Here is a 26,853-nt window from a genome sequence, read left to right as displayed (position 1 = left end):
TGGTGATCATTCAATGAAAACAATGTACCAATTCACACTGTTCACTTTGTCAAATTGTTTCTTGGTGAACTACTCACTTCTAGCATAGCTGACACTTTTTTTTTTTTTTTTTTTTTTTTTTTTGCTTTGGGTTGAGTTGAATTGATTTTAGTTTAGCGTCCCTTTCAGCGGCGAGGCTATATGAGACGTGGACCTACTGATTAATGTGGAATCCGAAACACATGAGCTCCCGCCGGGAATTGAACCCGGGTCTCCCACGCCAAAGGCGCGTACGCTAACCGTGTTTTGTTTAGGGTTTCAGTTTTATATATAATAAAGTATCCAGGGAGAAAGCGACAGGGCTTTCAGAAATGTTAGTATGGGTGATTCTAAGCAAAACAGTTCGTATGAACATGGGTCCGATTTTGAACGATAACTGAAATATGAACAGAAATAAAAATGAGGTAGAAAACGTGAACAAAAGCAGGAAGATGTAAAACATGAAAATAGTGTTGTTAGTAAACACTAGAAAGGGCATGCTGATACTAATACTAATTGTTATTGCACTAATTCGTGATGTAGGAGTAATTAGTACTTGATAATTAAGTAATTTAATGGATAAGAATACAATGTTAACACTTGCTGGTCAGTACTGACATGAACGATTGTAAGGAGGTGAAAAAACCACATACCAAGTCTCAGCAACTTCTCAAAAATGCTACCACTAACATCAATGCACTTCTGAGCGCGTTAGAGGACATCTTTTGTTGCACTACGAAGCTCCCAATAAAGTTCGTGAATCAGCTCAAGTGCATTCTTAATGCGAACTTACAGTTCATCCCTTGCATTCATTTTTTTCCGGTAAACCTGTTTCATCCACCCCCATAAAAAGACAGGACAGGACAGGAGAGCGAGATGGCCAAGTAACCAGACTACCACAACCAATCCATCGATTGGAGTTTAGGTCACATTTAGGTATTCGATGATCAACTGACTGCCATAAGCCTGTGCTTCGTCATGCTGCAAGATGAGATTCCGCCTTATGTGGAAAGGATCATTATCTAACTGGTCTGTCAAAGCACTTTGTAACAAATGCAGGTACCGCTGTGCATTCATGCATTCATGAAGATAACGAGACCAATAAGAATATCACAACTATACCATACCTACTGCTATTACTCACACCAGTACGAGTGAAGGTCGACTAATCAGTGAATAAATCTATGGCACTTGTACTGTATTGTATCATTGACGAAGACGAGAAGCATAATGAGGAAGATGTAAGTGCTATATCGGTTAGTGATGAAATGGATACAGATTGTCCGCATGTAGTTTCCGCCACACACGGCACGTGGAATACCAGACATTCCTCCTGTTCTTCCACATATTGTCTGGTTTCACGTTCGGAAGTCACTTCAGTACTGGGAATTTCCGCTAAAGTATTAGAATGCACGAAACGTATTAGTAAACACTGCCATATTGAGGTCCTGCGTAGTGGAAACCTCCTAGTGTATTCTTCAACAACCGCGTGAGCACTTCCATTACGAAACCTGTATACAAACACCTTACTCCTAATTTGTGTATGTAGGTGCCATTTCACGATAACTGTGAATTGCTTCGAAAACAACCCAGATGACAGCAGCTCGCAAATTTGCATGTGTTCTAGGTATACACACTCACAACACTTTAAGTGTGACGTTTCGATGAGTAACTGTCACGTGTGTTTCCACCTGTTGGCATACTTGCTAATTCGACATGAAACATTCCTAATCGACAGCCATTTTTTTAACAGGTGAGAGCCTTAAAACTATTATTTAGTAATTGTCAGGGAACGTGGTTTACCTACTAGCTAGTACGTAGCTCTTACCTATTTCAATAATTTATTTACTTTTTCAAAACATGAAGCACATTGATCTTGGTGGCGGCAGTTTTATTTCTGTTCATATCTGCACTATCGTTCAAAATCGGACGCATCTGCGTATGAACTTTTTTACTTCCAATTTCCAAAATATTGTCACTTCCTCCCGGGACACCTTTTATATATACTAGCTGAAATTTCCGTTTTTGCACGGGAAGAATAGGTTTATGTAAAGTATTGGAATGCCTTCCTTCCCTTAGAATGCTCATAGGGGATGAGTTTGTACTTATACACGGGAGACTATGGTGATCAGATGGATAATGCTAGGAGAACCCTGAGAAAAATCCCACACACACGATGTTTGTCCTCTACAAACTGAATTTGGCGAGAGGTGATATTGAACCAGGAACCCATAAAATATATTATTTCACAAAGGAATAGTCTGTCAATCCTGAAAAAGTGTAATTCATTAGTACTATACAATTGTAATAGATTTTTCCCACTACTTCCTTCGTGAGCATACCCACCGTCACTAATTCGTTTGCTCCTATGGACGAACTCCTCCCGCACTATCGCGCGGGCTTTCCATTTTCGCCCTGTTATTACGATATTGTATATCTATGCGATAAATTACTTCCAGTTTTGTATCTTGATTTTGGGCAACGGCGCGTAAAAGTACACAATCTGTTGAGTAGAAGAAAAATAGATAATATGTTGTTGATTTTAAATATAAAGAAATAAGATTTAATCGTAGTAGCTGAAAATCTATGTTGGATTTATATGTATAAACTGTACTCTTAGTTACCGTAACAGCAAATAATTGTATATTAAAAGGTTGCTATGACGGCCGAAAAAGAAAATTATTATTATTAATAGAGTTGTGAAAAAAAGAATAAAAAGGTAATAGTCATATCAAGGACGTGTCTGATTTAAAGTAATTTGATCGTGTTGACATATTTTGAAATCTATGCGAACTGTGGGTTAAATGTAACGTGTAAAATATAAAAATAAGTTAATAATTGTTACACTATGCTGAGTCGGAATAGATGCAAAACTAGTTTATAAATGACCACCTGGCAGAGATTGGTGCGTGAATGTCGCACTTGACTTTTTCTAAAGCTTATACCCACCATCATTGTCTAGCCTCAATTTCCCATGTACAAGTAGGATATTGCCATCACTTACTGCAAATAATTTGCAAAAACGTAAAATAACCTGTAAGAGAATTCTAATTTTTCATTATTGATTTTTTGGTGGTCCCCTGAACTTGACCTGTACCGAATTGGTTATTATCATGTCTTCCATTGTAAATATTTGACAGAAGGATATGAAGCTAATTACTGAAAGAATTTTGATTTATAAAGAATTAGTTCTTGTGATTTTCTGGAACTTACCAATTGGGTTATTGTTATATCGCACGTTGCAGTTAAAGAATTACAATTTTTTCATGAATTAAGTCGAGTGATGGTTTAATCTGGACTTTATTATTATTATTATTATTATTATTATTATTATTATTATTATTATTATTATTATTATTGAGAGTAATTTGTGATAAACAATAATAGATCAAATTGAATATTGAAAAAAAATACATTAAGAACTTCTTTTGTAGAAGTTATTTCTCTACTGTTGATTACTTTTATATTTACACAGAACAATTCACAAGGAAAGCATCAACTTAAACAGTACAAGTATGTGGCCGGAATGTAATTTCTGATGCATGATTGAGGAGCTACGATCTTCCATTGGTTTTTGAAGACGTACAGATTTGGATTATCAACTATACCACTCATTTTATTTTAACAATAGTCTGTCAATTTCTGACCATTTATAAGTTTCAGCTTCAAACTCTACGTAAATATTGTCGTACGAATAAATCACAAGCATAAAATTACGACCCTGAAAGGGAAGCGAGTTGTCTAATTTTGATACCAGCCTCCTCGGTTATAGTTTGCTGTTATTGAACTTTTTAAAATTTTTATTTGTTTATTTTTTAAGTCTTTTTCTTTTCTTAACGAGCGAGAACATCTTTTTATTTGAATATCACTCATTTTAGCTTTGGAACTTCTGTTATACAATAAAAGACAAATTCTGACCAAAGCATATATTAACTAATAAATAATAGCGTTACAGTTCCGGCAAATTAACTTTTCCTTCATCAGACATAATGTGTCTCATGAAGGCAAAGTTAATTTACCGAAACTGTAATGCTAGTTTTTATTAGTTAATATATACTTTGGTCAGAATTTGTCTTTTATTGTATCTTTTTATTCTCTTTCCAGTTAAGAAGGGATTCGTATCCTTGTACGGCTGCTGTGATGCAGAAGATGAAGAAGGTTGTTCCGTTGCTTCTTGTCACGTGTCAGACAATTTTAACCCGGAGAACTTGCGAGGATATGTTCGAACACTTCCAAAGGCTCCAGTACCTGGAATTGGATATGGGGTATACGCACTGGACTGTGAAATGTCGTACACAACAGCAGGATCAGAACTCACTCGAGTCACTGTTATTGCACACGATTTATCAACGGTGTATGAAACACTAGTGATGCCAGAAAATCCCATTCTGGATTATAATACCAGGTATTTTGATACTTCTATATTAACTACTACAGTGTTACGTTTGTTATGTTACGGTACAGGATCATGTACCTTAGTTTTGATAAGAGTTAGAGTTAACACATTTATCTTAACGTTCTGCACCAAGTTGGTAACTTCAACTGCTCTTTCGCGTTTTTTTTTTTTTCTTTCTTTTTGCTGGAACCTCATCTGTATGTGTATGCGTCTGTTATGATATTGTTATCTTAACTATGATAACTTCGTATGTGATAGTGATGTACGAGTAGAAACTATGGGACATAATCTAATATTAAAATTGAGATTTTATAGAAATGTTCTGCCGAAACTCCAGGTTGTAGATAAGAGCGAAACTCAATCCTTAAGGGGAAAATGGAAAATTAGTATTTTCTCTCTCTCTCCTTTCCTTTCATCAGATCATTTTGTGCAATGCTCTCCATAAGCCTAAGCTTTGGATAAGATAGAGTGACTCGGTAGTAGAACGCTAAAACTTCTGTAGCAAAATTATTAAAATATATGCTACGTTTGAACAATAATGACTCGTTCATAATGATGGAAGTATTTGGCATTTTCAAGTTTCGTTCTAAGATAGATTAATTTGCGAGGAAGTCATTTGAAAAGGTTCAGCTTGGGAAAATAAAACGTTTCAATATTTGAAATACTCTTGCAATTCAGTTATGCTCTCACGTTTATTTGAGTTATTTTTTACTATTTTGACGCCGTTTACTTAAATGCTTATTTTATTCCTCGTGTCCAGGGTTGAAAATAATCACATAATTAAATGTTAAAATGAAAACAAAGTCAGGGTGTTTCCTGATATTCATGTTATGTTTATTCCAAGGTGTTTTTTCACACGTGACACTTACGCAGTAACAGTCCATTGTTGCTCTCCCAACATATAAGAGTGGGCGATCCTCGGAATTGACTTCACAATAATTGAGCGAAAGGAAGATAATTATGACGATCTTAGTACGTATTTCATTTTAAGCATTTTAATCAGTAAAGAACGAAAGTACAATTTGCACATGTAAAATACACTACTATTTTGCGAACTGCAGAAGTTTTTCATTGCGTTGCACAGGGAGTATATATTCTTTTTAAAAGGTTTTTACATATATGTATAAATTCAATATAATTTTTTTCATACTCCATTCATCATTATTTTCATAATAAATATCAGTATATTTTACTTTAAAATTGTAAAATTCAATGTAAACTTGCATATCAACATGAACTATGTATTTCAAGTTATCTGCATTCAATATGACAAAAATAATACCGTAATATGTAAGATCTTTTAGTAGTAACATTTTTCTAATCCTTTTATTTAATTCAGATATGCTTTACACTTTTCTTCCTATTTACAGTATTACCAAGTAGCTGATATACCCGTTCTTAGCACGGAAAGAATAGGGTTATGGCAAATATATGGAAGGTATATTTCAACTCCCTTTTTCCACGCATTAGGATTTGTATTTGAATCGAATTGAAAACCCAACTCGACCGAACTGCCATCTGTCTATAATAAAATAATAATATCATGAACTTTCAATATGAACGGTGCGGCCGTTATTGTTTGGAAAAATCTGTCTCCCCTTCTCTTAGAATACACATTTCAATCCAAGTATAGAACTGATTATAAATATCCAGGTCAACAAAAATTATGTTTAAAAAATCATTTTAAACGGTTCAATTGTCTCCTCACTTTCTTTATTTTATGAATAAAAAATAGGAAATTAAAATATTACAGAAATTGTCTTCCTGTAAAGGCAGAATTTTCGAAAACCCTGGGACACGTCTCAACTTATTTTTAATAAGGATATCATATACCGAGTTCCATCTACCTAACTTGAAGGGCTCCTAAAATACATGTTTATATCATAAATTTTGAACCCCTTCCTTCTTAGAATATGCATTTAGGTGAAAGTGACAAGATTAAAACCCAGCTCGAGTTAGGTGCTAACTGTGCTCAAAAGTTCATTTCGAACGGTTCCCCCGTTTTCGCTTGATAATGAAACAGACAACGTCGATTTATTGAGAACAACATAAAAATTGCCTCCTCCTCTTAGAAGCGGAATTTCCTAAAGCATTGGAGTATGTAGCCATTTACTTTTATTAAGGGGGTTATGTATGAAGTTTCATCAGTACATTGCCAAAATTATTATTGACCCATTAACTGTAATCTACACACGATATACTTTATTGGATCAAAAGATCCAATATATTTCAGACACAAATTTTCTTGTAGGCCTTATATCTGGAGAACAACATATATTGTAGCCAAACCGAAACTACCACTTAACTCGGTATGATGTGCTTATTCCGTAAAAAATACGAAAACTCGATTTAGGGGCCATTCAAAATTTTTGTGGTCCCTCATCCAAAAAATCCAATATATTTCATTCAATCAAATATTTTCTTGTACGCCTTATATCTGGAGAACTACATATAGTGTATCCAAACCAAAACTACCACTTAACTCAGTTTGATATGCTTATTCCGTAAAACATACGGAAACTCGATTTATCTAGAGGCCGTTCAAAGATGTGGCATCTGACCCAACATCTAATTATTGGCGAAGATCGCAATCTTTTGATCCATTTTTTGGATCATTCCTAAAATTCTTGTTTAAATTGGAATTATTAAAATCTTACCATTATCCAGACTAGATACGAGTTTCAAACTTACAATGTTTTAGTTCCCAAGAACGATCATAACTTTATATATATTTTTTTTTCTGTTTTAAGTAAATCATAGACTAAAAATAAATCATTTGATTTAAATCGCTTTGGTTTAAATCAATCAACCCTGCTCGTGTCCCTCCATTGGTCTGATTTGACCATAACAGATTTAAGGATGGTTAAAAATAGACAAATTCTGTTTCCAAATTCAGGTTGCATGAGGTGAGGATACATCGATTAAAAAAAAAAAAAAAAAAAAAAAAAGTTTCTGTGGGTTGTCTTGTTGGACCATAGTGGCGTCCCTAAGAACCACAAGAAATTCACAGGCAACTTATAAACCGCTAAGGTAGACAAATCCTGATCTCATACCAGTGGCCTGTTGACTGTTGTGAGCTTTAAGTATAACCTTAGAACCATCAACGTTTCCAAACTGTTATTTTTCAGTGCAAACAGCTTTCCAAAGTCTGAATTTAGAAAGCAACTTGCCACAATATTAATGCAATGGCACCCATAGGATAGTATTTATGAAGTTATTGTCTGGTTAGCTACAGCTTTACAGTTATCTTGTTATTACGTTTTTTGTAATGATTTTTAGTGAACTAGAGCAAAGAACAGGAAGTATTCGTTGCCTACTTTTAGAGAAATTCTATTTTGCAATATAGTGTGTGCATTTATTTTTATTTTTATTTATTTTCAGGTTCAGTGGAATTACCGAGCAAGACCTGGAAGGAGTTACAACGACTATACGTGATGTTCAGGTGGCTTTGCTAAGCCGGTTCAGTGACAAGACGATTCTGATTGGACACAGCTTAGAAAGTGATTTCAAAGCATTGAAGGTAACTTCGAAATACATGTAACTTTTTCTTCCAATAAACATCTTTCCGTAGTTACTTACTAGTGAACTGTAAATATGAATGTTCTTGTCAACTATTGGTTTAATAGAATTCTTATATAGTTCTTCCATGGAAGGCATGTTGTTTGATGTCTGAGAATGATTATTTATTGTAAAATAGGATCATGAATTTCATCTTTCGTTCATGGTCAGAATCTTCCAACACTATTGAAATTAAGTAATGGAATAATTATAGTAGTTCTTGAATGTTTTTCCCATTGACAAAATTTAATGATTGAGCCCCTGTAATTTTCGTTCTTTTGTGTTTATAAACCTTTCGTTTTGAACATAGGTTCTCTTAAAGAAATGAATTTTAATTATGCATCATAAGTTAATTGTATTGCTAAGAATTTTGTTTTTGTATTTCAAATTTAATCATAAACTGAGATCTTTTTCTTTTTTATAGCTGATTCATCCCACAGTAGTGGACACTAGCGTTGTATTTCCTCATAGATTGGGACCACCTTGTAAACGAGCTTTGAAATCACTTTGTGTAGAGTTTATAAAGAAGATAATACAGAATGATGGTACGTATGTAGACAAATGTAACAGTACTCACATACGTTGATTGCATAATTTAATTTTTGGAAAGTTAAATAATAATATTTAAAGTTAAATTAAATTACGAATATCAATACCACTAGTTAATAGAACTTGAGCGGAAGATCAGTTTTATGATAGCGTACCTGCAGAATTACGGATACTGGATGTATGCGCTTCATGAAGGGAAAAGACATATGTACAGTGCGAGTAGTGTTTAAGCACAATTGGAAACCAGTTTTCGTCTCGAGGAATGAGCAGTGAACAAACCAAATACGGAATAGTGTTATGGGGCGATCCTCTTTATTCTTGAGTACGTCACCAAATTTATAAGCTCACAATTAACTTACAAATTGCTTATTATTGAGAATTTTTCAATAACTCTGATTCAGAAAAATGAAATAAAATCTTTGAGTTGTACGTCCAACGATTATGACGGTTAGGCTAAAGGAGAAACTCTGATTCAGATTATACAGTAAAACCTATTATTTTAACGTACGACAATTCTGTACAGAGGCTAAGGGAAACGATGGTGATGGGATGAATGGTTGAATGACGAAAGTGGAAGGAAACGGGAGAACCCCGAGAAAACCCACGTACATGGTGTTTGTACAACGTAAAACCCACCTTATGGGAACTGAGATCGAACCAGGGATCTCACGTGCCAGAAATGAGCACCCTAACACTAAACCTGCCCGGGTGCCGTAAAACCTACTAGCTTATCAACTCCGTAAGTAGACCATTTGCGTGACTTGGACTTAATTTTGTAGAACTGATAAATTTCCCTAAGTTATATATTATTATTTTGTAAGTATCCACCTGCTTTATAGCATTTTTTTCTTATATTACAAATATTAAAACAAGAATTCTAGGAATGATCCAAAAAATGGATCAAAAAATTGCGATCTTGGCAATAATTAGATGTTGGGTCGGAGCCACAAAATTTTTGAACGGCCTCTAGATAAATCGAGTTTCCGTATATTGTACGGAATAAGCACATCATACTGAGTTAAGTGGTAGTTTTGGTTTGGCTATACTATATGTAGGTCTCCAGATATAAGGCGTACAAGAAAATATTTGATTGAATGAAATATATTGGATTTTTTTGATGAGGGGCCACAAAAATTTTGAATGGCCCCTAAATCGAGTTTTCGTATTTTTTACGGAATAAGCACATCATACTAAGTTAAGTGGTAGTTTTGGTTTGGCTATACTATATGTAGGTCTCCAGATATAAGACGTACAAGAAAATGTTTGATTGAATGAAATATATTGGATGTTTTGATCCAGTAACATGTTTATCTCTAGCACATAAATTAGCGTATTGTTCTTTACACTCATTTCATATTTACTCTGACTTTCATATTTACTATATGCAAGGCATATCTGCTGAAACTACACTTCCGGAAATCAAAACTTTATATGCAATCTCTTCAAACATATCACTAAGCTTCCTGTATGGCAGGACATCGAATACTCCCACCTCGATAGTTGTATCTGTAAACAGAATATTCTGACCCATTTACTCAAAATAATAAAGCTGTAATAAAAGGCAAACTTCTAGGGGTGACCCTTTGTTTCCCAAACTTTTGTGGTTATTGTCGTTAGAGCGATATAATCACATACCTGCAGTTACTTTCATACTTTGCAATATACGGTATTTATTTATTTTAAAAGCAAATTTTAATATGTTTTTATTTTCAACTTCTTTATCCTAAAATAAATACTAGTCTTTAACCAGCCCTGGTTTCCCTGGTTGCATATCACTTTAGGATTTGGAAAATGTGTCCAACGAATAAAAAAATGATAAAACACCTTTTAAAGACATTCTTTTGTTAATCAATTCGCACTAAAAAGTTAAAAATAATTTTGTTTATGCAAGGCTAAATAAAAAGAATGGGGCGCGTCATTTTAAGAATTTATAAAGTATCTTTAAGCCTATATTAGAGTGCATCTCATTTTTTTTTTTTTTTTAGTCATGCATAAACAATTTTTTTTTTTTTACTTTTAAGTGCGACTTGATTAATGAAAGAATTTCTTTAAAATGTTTATTATTGTTAATGTTTCCATCCTTGGCATAGGGTGTTTATTTTGGTAAGGTACCGTATGATGCGTTTCTATACTACTAGGGTATCTTAAAATTTAGTTTCCTATGAGTTACTACATACATTAAACAGAACTTTTTAAAGAATTACTACCGAATATAGAGTGTTTCTCCGCTAATAAGGGTACCAAACACCCCTCCCGTTGATTGAGAAATATTTAGGTGTCGACACTGATGAGCAACATCTACATTTGAATTTGAATGTTTTATGGGCTTTAGACAATTGATTCAGACCGGGATACATGGGGAACGGAATGTTGGAAGCAAGTAGTCCAGTTCCTAGTTTGAATGCCTGGAATGAGTAAGGACTCTTCTCCCCTTGGTAAAACCTGCCGGAATTGGAAGCAATATCAAAGAAACTCTGCTTCGAAAAGAGAGAGAGCAAACATGCATAACTAGATAGTCAGAGTCGGATTTAGGTTTAGTGGGGCCCCAAGCTGTTTAAGGTAATGGGGCCCTTTATGTGTCCAGATGAACATAGGCACCCTACATGCAGAAATAAAGAAACTAGAGATAATTTAGGAAGCAGACTAGCAGATGGAGCCCCATTAATTACATGAATGTAGGCTACACAGTAGGAAGCACTGTTGCTACGTATATTTAAATTTATTTTTTTAAAATTTTCTTATATTGTAGAAATGTATATCCAGTTTTTCTTTAGATTTTGGAGCCCCCAACAGAGAGGGGCCCTAAGCTATAGCTTGTTTATCTTATACGTAAAGCCGGCACTGTAAATAGTATGCATATACAGGCGCGGGTCCAAGAGTGACTATAGAGGCTATAGCTCCCCCCCCCCCCCTTGACGCTCAGGTAAACACTGGATAAAATGGGCTTCAGTTCTGTTTACTCTGGATAAAGAGGCAAACTATGGTTTAGCTCCTCCCTTGATCACATCCTGGATCCGCCACTGTATATATATATATATATATATATATATATATATATATATATATATATCAAGGCCGACCTTGGACCGATTGCTCCCAATCGGGCCCCGCGCTAGAGTCGTCTACTCTACTGTCCAGTCTAATCTACTCTCCAGTACCGTTTTAACAGTATATTAGGCCCAAAGCAAACAAGTGTGTTGTGGTCCCTATGACTAAATTTTGCTCCTAATACATGCCAGTATGTTCGCGAGGCCCCCAGTAAGTGAATCTGTTCTGCTACTCTCGGTTATCAAGTACACACAACAGCATATTACAATACAGATATATCCATAGACTCCACAAGGGAAGGTATTGCATCTCCCTAACAAGTAAATGAATAGTTTATATTAAGTTTCCGGGCATAAGCAAATATTTTCTGAATTTAATGCTGCAGTAGTTTCTTTAGTTTTTTTATGTTTATAACTTCTGTTGTAAAAATAGATATTATATCTAGGGGGTATCTTGCACACCTTAACACTCCCCTAAATTTCCTTACACACATCTTTGGGCGTAAAAATGTTGTTTGCTTTGAGTTTGTGTAAAAATGTATATCATTATTCTGGGTGCACACCCTTTTTATTTTGAACACCCCACTAAGTAAAAGTTCCTGGTGTGTTTACTGATTACGTCATGTGATACTACCAAGATGGTATCAAATAAATCAGCCTCAGTGCGAGCTCTTTGCATATCCTTTCTCTTATTATATTTATATTAAAAATTCGAAACCATAAGACAAACATTGCCCTCTCCTGCGAAAAATCCCGTGGATTTTTTTTCTTTCTTTTGAAAAATGGTCAGGAATAGCGAATTTGTACTAGTGCATACTGAATAGGTGGCTGCTTATGAAGGTTTGTGTTCTAACTAGAAGAATCCAATGGAAAATATGTCATTCATCTGCAATCAGTTCCTTGAAGTTTGTAATCCTCTCATCACCATTTCATTTTGTCTACAGTCGATGACGATTTCAAGCTGATTATACCTTTCATAAGTAGCTACCTACGATGTGCTCACTAGCGTACATTAGGTTTCCCTGACTTCAATTGTTTTCAAAAAACATACAGCTGTTAAGGAATCTTTGAACCAACTAATTTATATCAATGTGTATTTCAGTATGTCTTACAAATATAAACTTATGGAAACATAGACTACACCACTGTATTTCTCGTAAAAGTCTAACCCAATTTGATATATTACATGTGACCGCCTTCCTATTAAAAAGAAAATAGAAGTTAAGTGAGATACAAGATGGCAGCCATGATAAGCATACCCTCAAATAGATGTTTACTTCCCCCGGTGTCGGTTAATGTGGTTTTGGTTTTCGTCCGTTTACCCGTTTTACAAATAAAACGAAATTTTCAAATTTAAAACGCATTGTTATGGCTTGTTCTGTTCAGCCAGGATTTTCGCCACTGCGGCCATCTTTATGGACAGAAGCACTTTAAATTTTGCTTACGCTCGTTTCTTGATATTCTGCACTTCTCTGCTAAGTTGGTCAAGAAACTAGACATCGATAAGTTTACTTGTAAGAAATAAAAACTATGAAATACTGGTACAGAACCTTCTTTAAAAATTGCGAAGCACAAGGGTGAAACATGTATTTTAAAAATTCATTCACTGTCTGTATTGATATTTGAGTTAGACCATATATATATAGGCTCTACAGACCTTGGTGCAAATTAGTTATAAACCCGGTTCCCCCTCAAAATGTTCCCAATCGGGCCCCGCACCACCTAAGGCCGGCCTTGATGTATATAATATGTGTGTGCCTAGTATTGTACGATGGAAGCTGAAGAGCTCTATATTATTCTTGATTTTTTTTTTTTTTTTTTTTTTTTGACAAGTAAACAAAGAATATTTCGGGGATTAATCTACCCTAAAGATTATAATAATGTATCTTATATTTTCTCTTGCATGTATATTCTCAGTCCTGCAGGAAGTTTTCATTTTTTTCTTGGAATACATAAACGAAGACTTTGGTTCGGCTTCTCCTTCACAAATCTTTGTTGAAAAGTTGACTTCCTAAATTACTTCTTCTCATAGAAACCATCTAGAAATACACTGTACTGCTGAAACAGAAACCATCAACTAAAGAGGTCATAAATTTTGCCATTCCTCGTGTTTGAAGTTCCCGTTCTTCACAATGATTTCCTTCCTCCCGCCCCTGTTAAGAAGTTCAAAGTAGGTTTTCAAAAGGACTGGCTCCCGCTGAGAAGGAAAGTGGGATGAGGAATGACTATAGTGCCATCTAGCAGTTAGACGGCCAAGTACGTGAACATGAAAAAATCTGATTTCTGATTTCTGTAGATTCAATGATGAAGGATATAATTTCTCATCGATTGTGTAATGGATGCATTTGGAAACAGCGAAAAAATAGTACAGTCGCGCACAAATACAAAGATAGTACTCCATTCTCAAAAAAGTCCGAAGTTTTTAGCTCTTTTCCTTACTGTAATAAAACAGAAGACTTTTCCCTCTAATTTTGATCATTTTCTTATGGGAATTTGGATTATAATTATCTGTATTTATAAGAAGAAAATATCACGCACAGCGTTCAAATTGCACCTTTAAAATGAGATGCATCATGTTGAGTGAGCTATTGAGACATTTTTGCGAAAGAACGAAATGAAACCATGATTTCCCTAAAAAATGGTTGAGATCCCATGTTAAATTGAACACCAATATTCCGGCCGCTGTGACTCACTCCTTCTCCCTCTTAAGCCTGTAGGTTACTACAAAGTAGTGACATTATGTAATACTGAGCATTATTGATGCCGCTAGGGGCGTTAAGAATTGTGCACTCTGTCTCAAAATTGATTTTAACTTATTATTAAATACTTTATGAGTATAAAATTCTAAAATTTCGCGACAAACATGTTGGGAACCACTGTATTATATTATTATTCTGAGAAGCCAATGACCGGAATGCTACCTTAATGATAGGTAGGAGAGGGAAGAAGTCAGAAGCTCCACATAGATGAATACAAAAAGGACTTTCTTTATTATTTTCTATGTCTGTTTTGGGCAAGTCTATTAATATATACGGCACCTTCTTCAATAGAGAGTTTCTCTAATAAGAAGATAACCTCATCTACTACCCCCCATTGGGTTGTCAGTAATTGGTCAATAAATAGTGGTGGTTTTGAACTACGGGTCGCTTTCAAAGCATGCTTTGCTTCAGGGTAAACGTTATAGTAGATCTTTAACAAGAGGTCACTAGTTTCAAAATCAGAATGTGACAGAAAAAATAAAAGAAATACCGACCAAACCACCATAAAGAAGAACTGAATTTCTGTGTTCCACCATACGTTGATATCTACGTACTTTTTATATGGTGGATGTTACTATGAACAAACGAATGAAGAAGCCATGAGGTTTCCTTCTTTAGCCATTGCCAACTTCCACATGAAATGCTTGAAACAAGAAGCCCTTGTTGGGGAGGTTCCTAAGCCTTCCTATTTCTTTAGATACGTTGATGACACTTTTGTTATCTGGCAACATGGACCTGAAACACTACAGAATTTTCTGGAATTTCTCAACAGTCGCCACCTTCAGATGAAATCCACCATGGAATTGGAACGGAATGTATGCCTCCCTTTTCTTGATATTCTTGTTCGTCGTAATGCTGACAGAACATTAGGACACCGTGTATATAGGAAGTTGACACACAGATCCTTATCTCAATGTAAGCAACTGCCATCACAAGTCACAACATCTTTCAGTGATAAACACCTTGGCCCACAAAGCAGTCTCCGTAAGTGACCAGGAAAGCTTACAAGAGGAATTCAGTCGTATTCGTTCGACGCTACAAAAGAATGGATATCAACGTCGCTATAAAAAGGGCCGTTACTTTTCAACACAAAGTGATTAAAAAAGTCAAGAGTGAGGATAATGTCTTCCATTGTCCAAGCTTTGCTTTTTGTAGACTTAAATTTGATTTAAACAAAAGAATACGTTTATTATGAAAAAATAGTAACGTGTAACAGTTTCGCCAACTAGCCAGTTTAGTTAGCTTCATCAGACAGTATGAATACACAGGCAGTAACAGATTCAATATGCAAGAGACAGCGGAAGATCCCTGGACCATGATTAGTTACTCAAAGCCACAACAGTCAAGCCCCTTACATCACACACACACACACAAAAAAGTGTCTTTCCGCCCCCCCCCCCTTCCTGTTGACACCATATACATTCATATCTGATAACTAGACCTAATCTAATTAATAAAATAAGCTTTACAATTTACTTCTTAAATATGAATACTAATAACAAATAAATAACACCAAATTTAAAAAATTAAACCTTTACAATTAACTTATTTAATCTTTAAGATTACTCAATAACTTACTTCGCTGTTCTTCAATTTTAAGAGCAAAGTTTCAGTTCATAACTCTATCGCCTTCTATTTCAATAAATCTTGCTTCTTTCTATTTTCTCATTAACTTTCTTCTTGGCCCAACACTTTCATTTCACTCCAATTAACTGGATGTCTCGTGTCTCGTATGTACTTGTTGACTGCATTTCTATCTCTCAAACCTAACGTCGTCCTTATGTTGTTTTATTCGCTCTTTTAATCTGTTTCCCGTTTCCCCAATATAGCACATATCACACTCACCGCTCTGGATCCTATATATTACTCCTTTCTCCATCATTCCCTGTTCTTCTCTTTCTTTGCTTCTCAGTACCTCTAGTAACCTCTTGCCTCCTTTTCTGTACGTAGAAATACCACCAATCTTCTTAAGCATTCTTTTGATGACCTCCGTCTCTTCCCCCCATACTCTCTATCTCCTTCACATTTTTCTTTCCTCCTCTTCTCCTTCTTCCAGTCTTCCTTCTCTTTTTACTCCTTTTCTTCCTCCTCTCCTTTTGTACCTCAGTTTTCTTATATGATAACGATTTTCTTCTAACTCCTCATAGGATACCTCTAACCCCTCCTCTGATTTTCCTATTTCACTGTTCGTCTGCTTAATCGTTTTTTCCTCCATGTTGCTAATAAAGTTACACATCATTCCCCGCATGGCAGTAATTTCCCGACGCATAACTTTTCTGGTACCATTACATGTATATCTTTCCTTCCTCCTTTCTTAACTTCATGTCTAAGAATACTACAATACTAATGCCTCTTCATTTTCCACTTCCTGTGTCAGTTCTGTGCCTTTTTCTTTATCTTCAATTTATTTCCAATTCTCTTCGTATCCCCTTCCATATCCCTACACTATTATCGACATATCTACTTAAAAAAAAAAAAAAAAAAAAAAAAAAACTAATTTGTCACCTCCTTTAATGTTACTTTCCAATCTTTCATGTCAATTTCTGCCAACACCGGACTCAACCTTGAGCCTATGCTCAGCCTCCGTAATTTTAACCATCTTTTCACCTATGATGCAGTAACTATTCTTCCACATGACGTTTAGGGCCTTTTTCAGACCCTCCCCACTCCAGCCATTAATCTTACTATCTTTTGTCTTCTGTACTCACCCTTCTTATGTTCTTTCTTCTTAAACTTGGGAACGTGGCTTTCACATCAACACTAAACATGATATTTTTAACGTTAATCTGTCCTCCTGCTGCCTCCACCCTTCTCTTCAGTTCCACTGAGTTTTTCACACTACTGCTTTCTTGTTCCCCCTTTTTTATCTCTGCGACTTTCTTTATCTCTTGCTCCAGTTGTTCCAATATATTGCCTCTGCAATCCAACACTGGTCTTAGTTTAATATTTTCCGTATGAATTTTCTGTAACTCCTTCATAACCGGTATCCTACCTTCTTCATTAAGATCTTTCCTATACCCTTCTTTTGTCAATGAGGGATTGGATATAGGAATATTGGCTGCTGTAGTTTTGAGTAACTAGTCAGAATCCAGGGTTTTTTCGCTATCTCGTATATATTAAATCTGTCATTACGTGTCTATTCATATACTGTCTGATGAAGCCAAAGTGGATAGTTGGCGAAATTGTTTTACGTTAATAATTTTTACAATAAACGTATTGTTTTCTCAGCGAGTAGTTTAAATCGAATTTAAGAGTGAGGATTATCTCTCCACTACCGTATAGCCTTTCATCAGCCACATCTCTAGGCAACTCTCAAGGAACGAACATGAACTGCCATCCGGACATCCGAATCAAACCTAGTCCATTCGATAAACATAATAAAGATATGTTCATGCACAAAAAATTAAATGCCATGGAAAACAGAGTAAGTCCCTGGGGCCCATTAACCTTGTGAGTGTAAAGAAAATCGTAGACTCGCAGTGAAATAGCTATTGCAACAACAATGTTCATTGGAAAGTCATGGTTTATACTTCATTCTCTTCAGCATGGAACAAGCTTTCCAGAAGCACTATGTATTGGGGCCCATAACATACTTGAACAGGGAACATTGGGGAATGTTGGGAAAATTCCCTCCAGAAATCCCTCCCATCAACACTGGACCCCACTGGAGTGGCCCCGGGTAAGAGCACACAGTCCAAATGTACCTCGAAAAATACTAGAGGGGATAAGAAATGTGTGTACCGAGTTTTGTATTGATAGACGGAATAGATATGAAGGAAAAGCTTGTATACCAATACACAGATAAATGTCTTCACTCGAGACGTCGGAAGTCAATATATTTTTACCTGGCTGATAGCCCTGGGAAACTTTCTAGAATAAACCACCACAATTGAAATTGTCAACAGCTGATATATATATACGTAAATTCGATCAGTAAATTCAATGTTCCTTTATTTTCCCGTAACATTATTTGTTTTCCCATGCTTATTAATTTTTTTTCACTCTTTAAAATCAACTTTTATTGCAGTGTACTTTTATTTTTTTATTATTTTTTTTTATTTTCACCAAGGTTTTTTTTTTTTAATTTTTTCCTTCAAAAATTGGGGATGAGTCTTACATTTGAGTACGTCTTAGATTTGTTTAAATGCGGTAAGACAATTAGTAGCAGACTTACTGAAGCACTTGAACAGAATTGTTTCTATTTTATTGTTATATTTATAATTCATGTACATGAGGTGATACTACTATGGATTTACAGTGTTTACTTTATGCATGAAACATTGTACGTTTACACATAAACTTGGACGGCTCGTCTACATTTTACAGGTACACATTTACAGTACATTTTTACGCAACATTAAAAACGCGAACATTTCACAGAAGATTATAAATGACGTGGAACGACAAAATGGATCCCTTAAAACGAAAAATAAATTTGAACAAGGGCCAACTCGGAGAAAGATGCGGGGAAATTTCGAATTTCTCGATGTTGAGAAGAATGAGCGAAAGTGTTTTGATTGACAGTGGTGCTGATAGCTCTTTACAAATGGCGACATCCATCATCTGGTGTCAGATACGAAATTGGAAGGCTAAATGTACATTTCTCCAAAATATAATTGCATACCCGAATTTTTCTAAGTCCCTTAAAATTCTAAGTTTGGTAACAACACATTCTGAGTGAGAGGAGGGGAAGGAATGAAAAACGAAACAAGGCTTATGAACACAGTTCGCAGTTTGCTGTTTAAAATTCTCTGTTCTTCTTTTGTTACTTCTAATAACGATACTTCTAGTACAAAACAGTACCTCAGCATTAATGCAGCAAACTTTTTTCTTTTTTAAAATAGAAAAAACACACTTATCAACGAAAAACAAAAATCGTCATAAAAACAGGGGTAGTTAAGGAGCTCGTTATCTATCAATGCAACTGAAGGAGCGTTTTCTAGTTGTTCCCACAGCCATGCGTGCTTAAGTAATCTATTTTTGTATTGATGCAACACTTTTTAACCTGGTTCGAATCCCACTCGATGCATTTATTAATTTTTTATTTTGTAATTTTTCATTTATTTTTGCCGTACATTTTTATAATATATGTGTTGCACGGAGGTGATGGGCAACTTTCTAATTTATCCAAAAATAAGGTGTACAGGCGTAGAACTTTTCCTATGTATCCCAATGTGAGTCCCTCTTAGTGCAAATAACTTCGTGCATCTCGATTCCCGGCGGGAGCTCATGTGGTTCGGATTCCACGTTAATCCGTAGTTCCCGTCTCATATAGCCCCGCTGCTAAAAGGGTCGTTAAACTCAAGTCAACAACAACAACAACTACTACTACTTGCATCGATCCATAAAATTTTCGAAAACCTGTAAATAAATTCGGATATCTTGTGTTCAGGAAATCAGTATCAGATCTAATATCTCCTTCATCACTACCAGAACGCAATCCGTATTATTATTATTATTATAATTATACATGTCTTTGGCGTGGGAGACCCGGGTTCGATTCCCGGCTTGAATTCATGTGGTTCGGGGTCTACGTTAAGCTGTACGTTCACTTCTCATAAAGCCTCGCTGCTGAAAGGGGCGCTAAACTCAAAATCAAATATACTATTATTATTATTATTATTATACGCATCTTTGGCATGGAAGACCAGGGTTCGATTCCCGGCGGGTGCTCATGTGGTTCGGGACCTACGTTAAGCTGTAGGTTCACTTCTTATATAGCCTCACTTCTGAAAGGATCGCTAAACTCAAAATCTATTATTATTATTATTATTATACGCATCTTAGTTGTGGGAAACCGGGGTTCGATTCTCGGCGGGAGTTCATGTGGTTCTGGGCCTACGTTAAGTTGTAGGTTTACTTCGCATATGGCCTCACTGCTGAAAATGGCGCTAAACTCAAAATCTATATTATTATTATTATTATTATTATTATTATTATTATTATTATTATTATTATTATTATTATTATTATAAGGAGAAGAAGAAGAAGAAGTAGGAAATAGAAAAAAGGAAATAGAAAAAATGTACTAAATTTGGTGAGACATTTTATTTCTTCCCAGTATGAACTTTATTGTTGTTTTGGTGTATCAGAACCATTTTAGATAGGTTTTTACGACGATCTCTCTCTCTCTCTCTCTCTCTTTTTTTTTTTTTTTTTCACTTAGAAGTCTTAATAGCTCTCTATGGTATCACCTTGTTAGAGTCTATCTCACGAGAATGCACTCAGTTACATAATACCTTGGCCATCACCTTACTCCGAACATTCTCACTTAGTACTTTACAAGAGGAGATGAGGTTTGTTCTCTACTATTTTCAAATCGGTTTTGTCTCAGGTTCAAACTAGTGGATGTAAGCCATACATTGAATTACGATATTTCTTAAAACCTGGTTGTATCCTCTTTTTAAAAATAAATGATGTGCTCAAAAGTGAGATATCTTTCACATTTTCCTATAGAAAAGCTTGTCTGAAGAGAAATCCAAGTGAGGCCATAGTGGGACACTATTTAGTATATCTTAGATCGTGTACAGGGCGATGTTTCAACTTCCAGGGGAAACGTACACCTAGAAAAAACACTGAACTCTCTGCCAACTGTGTTCAGCATTTAGATTTGGGATTCTGCCTCGTCAATATTTTCCTCATGCTCTGCCACATTTGTATCTTTAAGACTTCATCAGAGGATATTGTAACTTCTGATACAAAATGCCTATAATTTCTATAGCACACCAAAAGCTTTAATTTTGCAATACTGTCATCGGTAACATCAATGTTTTCTGGGTCGGTATTATTGAAAGTGCACTGCAGCGAAGTTCATTAAAAAATACTTTTGACCTTTTAGAAATCTGCAACGCAAATTCTCACAGTAGCATTAGAAGTTGCACGGTTCCTTGAAAAAAGGGGGGAAGGGCCGTTGCCATAGAAACAAACGTTTCCATAACAACGAATCCTGTCACTGCTTGTCAGTCTAAAACTGTTTGAAGAAAAGAATAAGTCGTAAGTGGGAATCCTTCACCCCTGGTGGGGATGTTCATGAAGCTATCAGCTTATGTCTAATTACGTTGGAATATATTAGCCGTTTCTTAATTTTGAACATACTAGATTCGATCGAAACGAGAAAACTTTTTATCGGACTTCTAAAGAGAATGAAATAAAATAATTAAATACATGACCGTGTGTATTATCTCTAGGATTCCCAGTCACGACCCCCTTTTCAGTTTTATTAAAAAAAAATAGAAGAAGAAGAAGAAAAAGGAAAAGGAAAATAGAAGAGGAAAGAGGTAAAGTAAGAAGGTAATAAAAAGGAAACTGTTACTGCATATTTTGAAAAATATGGTAAAGAAAGTGAATAATTATCGAATTCCAATAGCTATTGGGTTAATATTTGGTATTCAGGTGATTAAGGGTAGACACATGTTAACCCATACATCCCCGATCTAGATCCATTTAACCCCAACTACCAAATTATCCCGATCTAGATCTGAGATAGACGAGAAAGTTTAAGTTTACAGTTTATTCAATATTTCCAGAAGTTCTAGACTAATATCCAATATTTGAAAAATAAACGACGAAGTTGATGGCATGTTAGAGTCGACCACAAAGAAAAAAAGGAAAAAAAAAAAATCAGAGTATTACATATTCGTAGAAGATTTTGACTTTCACAGTTCTCCCATGCTGATCATTCGTTCAGGCTACTTCAGTCCTTTTTACTTCCTTCATTGAGCCAACTTAAGTTAGTATTAACATTCAATGAGTTCAATTGATAACTACCAATAATTATAATAAATTACACATGTATGACAAGATAATTGGTGCACTTAATACTAAACCTACATTTCACTCACACACACATTCATACAGGACAATGTATACTTCGGGTTGTATTTAGCTAAATTAAACTAACCTAACTACATTACTATATACATTTATTACATTTCAATAGAAGAAAAGTTAGTTGGACATAACATGGAAACATTTAATACATGGAAAGAATGTTTCATTAACATGCATAGAAATTCGCTAATTTTATCAAGACCAAATAACACATTTCTCTTCCTATATATATATTAAAAGTTGAATTACATGAAAGAGAATTTGACAAAAAAAAAAAAAAAAAATGAAAGACAAAAATAAAAAAATTCAAAGATCAATACATTTAGGATTCAATGTAATGAATATATATATATCGTTGCGGAAAAAGAAAGAAAAATAAAAAAATATATATATAATTGGTTAATCATTCTAAAAAAAAAAAAATACTTTAATAGCATTTTATTAGGTCTCTGTCCCAAGAGGAGACATTTCGACGATTTTATGAGTCTTTGTTCTCACATCGATAATAGCTCCTTTTTCCAACTCTCTTTTGCACTGTGGTTTGTGTCCATGAGAGTGTTTAATTGGTTTTGTTTTAACTATAAACAACTAATTGCTTCATATCACATATATGTTTATATTTTTCATTTTGTCACTCGACACACTTGATCTAAAATTTCAAAGTTTGTTAATATTAGAGAAAAAATTATCAAATCCAGTCACAGATATTGGGAACATATTTCCATATTCCGATATTCATATTAACTTATTAAACAGATTTCAGTTCGTTGAATTTAAGATCACTAATTTTTTTCCTAATATAGATCTTATAGTCAAAAGATTCTAAATATTGAATAGTTTGGTTTCCGATCGTAGGGGAAGGATTTGTTTCATGGTTCACTAATGGAAAGATTCGTTGGAGGGGCGCACTGTTTCGTAGGTTGCTAATTTCACTCGCAAAGTAAATTTGGGTAAGGATTAGGGTTATTCTTATTTATCTTACGACCCGCTACTTGTTTTATTCACATGCAGTAGTTAACATTATATTCCACTTTAATAGTTACAAAAATTAATAACAACTCAACAAAAAGTAATTTATGACAATTTACGCGGGAATACTATATATCACAAATAGTTAGTTAATACCGGGTGTCTAAAATCTATGGCAACCTAACAAGACCAGGGTAAATATCGAGCCCATTACATACATACTCGTATATATATATATGTATTCATATTAATCAATACAATAAATTTCACTTTAATATCTATCTTAATATTTCATCGACGTTTAAATTCTACATCACCGTTCATATTCGACAAGTATTCATATTTTATAAATATTTATATTTATTTGGCTCAAAGACAAAACAAAAACCCTGACTATCAACATTCACCTTTTTCCTTCATAAGGTTGCAACATTGTATTTCATATGAATAAACCCGATAATCAATAATCATTTTCAGTTTACTAAAGATCCGCGTATATATACAAAAAACAAAATAGCTGGTGTTATTTAATGAGTTGACATAAGAGGTGGAAAATGCAACAAATAGAGCAGGCACGTAACTTTTAAAACTATGTAAGTACATATATAGATGTATATACAGGAAAAAAAAATCAATGTTATTCGAAACTAGTGGGCCCAGACTACTAATACATACACACTATATGACCAATCAATAGAAATAAAAACCAGAAATCAGTTGTCAATGGATATAATTTGTATGATCCATGCATAACGAATGTTTCTAGGAATCCGAAAGCATAGTGTACCTTCCCGTCAATTTCCCCCGTGGTGGATTGAATATCGCGAAAATGGTCCTGAGTTGTGCTGCAATACCTCCACGAATTGCATCCCTCGATGTCTCAGTTAGTACATACGATCGAAATAAGTGAAATGAATATTGTATGTTTTATGAGTTTCAGAAACCGGGGGGGGGGGGGGGAAGGTTGAAAAAGTAAAAAAAAAAAAATCTCGAAGTAATGAAGACAGAGAGAGATAGAGAAGAAGGAAGACGAAGAAATAGTGGCGCCAAAGACTTAAGTGGGAAATAACTAACGCTACAAAGACAGAAATCGAATTTCGCTCTCAACAAAATCCATAGCCAAAATATTCTTAACATGCCAAAAGGGTGGTCTACTCAAATACGTAGACTCAAGGAACGCCCTGCTGCCAAGGATGCAAGTTCTGTGTCCATCAGATCCCAATCCCACAAGAATTTGGTTGTAAGATTGAAATCCGATCCCCGTATCCGGCCCAAACCAGCAGGTTCCCGGAAATCCTCCGGAAGGTTGGAGTAGGCGTTAATTTAGGATTTCAAAGGGAAAAAAAAAAAAATCATCCGACCTCTTGGAAACTAGAAGATTCCAGAATAGGGATGAAATTAGAGTAATAGCTAAGGTATCCCTAATTAGTAATTCGCCAAAAATAAAAAAAATTAAATAAATAAACTGAATTTTGAATCGGTGATTTCAATTACCGAAACATCACCGATGGCTACCCAGCGCAGACATGCCACCGTCTGGGATGTCGTTAATTTCCCTCATCTAATTAAACTAAGAAAAGAAACGAAAATACTTAAGGGGACTAGGGGTCGACATCCGGGTACGCTATCCATGAATATTAATTTAGTAGCAGTTAGTTTAATCGGATAGTCCGAACTGAGTTATATGAACACTGCACAATAACTAAATAAGGTAAGCGACAAAAAAAAAAAATCTCGGAGAGGCAATGAATGCTAAAGGTACAAATGACCGAAACCTGTACTTTTCGATGATCACAGGATATAGCAGTTGGTTTTCTTAATTATCATTTCTGTCAACCTTTAGAAGTAATTCCCACATGATGCTACTCTATCTATTGAAAGGCTTAAGATCTGGGGCTGTTGTTAGGAGGTACATAAATGCAAAGTAACACACAATTCCCAACTATAATTTACTATCCAAGTAGCAAACTCGGTTGGATGAATGCACTGGTGTGGAAGTCAAAACGCGAGAGATTTTTTTTTTTTTCTCTTTCTTTCTTCGTAAACATATTCGTATTTTCACTATATAAAATTCACTAGGCCTATCCATTTAAATATAGGGGTCATCATTTCATTCATATTATATATCATATTATTAACACATCATTACATTCATTCATTATCTACTAATTTCCACACGAAGTAATATTTTATAAACACCCTATTTCGTACATTTTACACGCAGGCCATACACATATTTACATTACGCAGTAATAAATATATATATATATATAACTATCACAATCTATCACGCTCAAACCACCACACGATCACATTCATCGAACCACGTACTCTTTATTTCGAAGCACCCAAATTGTATTTACCTTGCAGGTTTAAAAAAAAAAAAATCATACATGTATTTACGGAAAGTTAAATTGTCAACGATTAATCTATTTCTGATTTGTTGATAAAACTGAAGCAACAATGGAATTTTCTACAGCTACGGGAAAAGAGAATTTAATACTACATTTTTAAACGAACAGTAACAGCATATGGACTTTACTTCTATTAAGAAAATAGGTGTTCTTTATTTCAGCGGATTATTCATTAACTACTGGACCTAGCAAGCTGAAATTTTCAGTACAGTAAGATCTCATGCTATTTTATACGAAGGTATACTCATCCGAACCGAAAACCATGTCCAATGAAAGTAATTTTTGAATAAATGACTAAAATCCAACAACCTAGATCACTAAGTTATGCGATGTCATATTGTCAACAAACATTTGAGTACCGAAACCGGACGCTGTGGCGCTGTAGTGGAGGCATAATTTACCGTGTACTGAAATCTATACTTGTACTCATTAATCAGAAATTTAATATTTACTCTGGTTTATTTCTGTTAGGAAAATGGTACCAAATTAACACATATTTATACACTGTCCTAACCGAAATTTCACACACTCACACAAGACTACTAACTACATACACCACTGTTAGTACTATACATAAAGACAACTAACTAAACCAAACATGCACCATTTAATTACATGCATGTTGACGAAAATAACCTAACACATTAGATTTAAAATACATTACTCCCTCGTCGATATATACAGTCGGCTCTATTTAATTTAAAGGGGGTCAAAAATGAGAAAAGTAACACTAGGTCCAATTGACCTGACCAATTGTTTACATAATGATTGCCAAAATTGATGCCCTGGGGGCACCTTAACGAGGTTTATGGAGGGACCCTCCCCCTGAAAGGGGAAAAGGCCCTAAAACGAACAATAACTAACCCATTCCCCCGCTAGAACTGGTTCAATTTGGAAAAGGGGATAGGAGCCCTTTTAAGCTAACTTAAGCTGCCATTATGATTATTCACTTTACAACCATCAAACCTACGTACATGCGATTACTGAATAAATAATAAAAAGTCACTTCTACTTAACACACGAACAACATGCACTAACAGGTCGTAATTTCCCTAATCCCTACTTGAGTTTGAAATAAAAAAAAAAGTAAAGTCACTCTTTCACTGTTGTCTATTCTCGATAGGCAGCAAACATGGCTTCCTAGTAAACAGAACTGGAATTTGTTATTTCACTGAATTGCAGCTTCTTTACCAAAATTTGTGGATTTTCCGGGCTCCTATTCCGTTGTAAATCTTTAACTACTGAATTACATTATCTGTTACCTTAGTTTTCCTTGGAAATTCGAATCCTTCCCGAAAAATATTTGGCAAGAA

General features: G+C 34.9%; 1 protein-coding gene across 1 annotated transcript in view; it reads left to right on the top strand.

The window, feature by feature from the left end:
* The window catches only part of LOC145688243 (uncharacterized), a 152,687-nt gene that overhangs the window by 113,191 nt on the left and 12,643 nt on the right, over positions 1–26,853 (top strand). Inside the window, exons 11-13 of the mRNA XM_081762178.1 lie at positions 4,123–4,423; positions 7,796–7,934; positions 8,397–8,517. Coding sequence (XP_081618304.1) covers positions 4,123–4,423; positions 7,796–7,934; positions 8,397–8,517 — 561 coding nt within the window. The remainder of the gene's footprint in view (positions 1–4,122; positions 4,424–7,795; positions 7,935–8,396; positions 8,518–26,853) is intronic.

This window comes from Thermobia domestica, chromosome 6, assembly GCF_964235325.1.
Source record: "Thermobia domestica chromosome 6, izTheDome1.hap1.1, whole genome shotgun sequence".
NCBI lineage: Eukaryota > Metazoa > Arthropoda > Insecta > Zygentoma > Lepismatidae > Thermobia > Thermobia domestica.
This window is presented reverse-complemented; position numbering and strand designations above follow the sequence as displayed.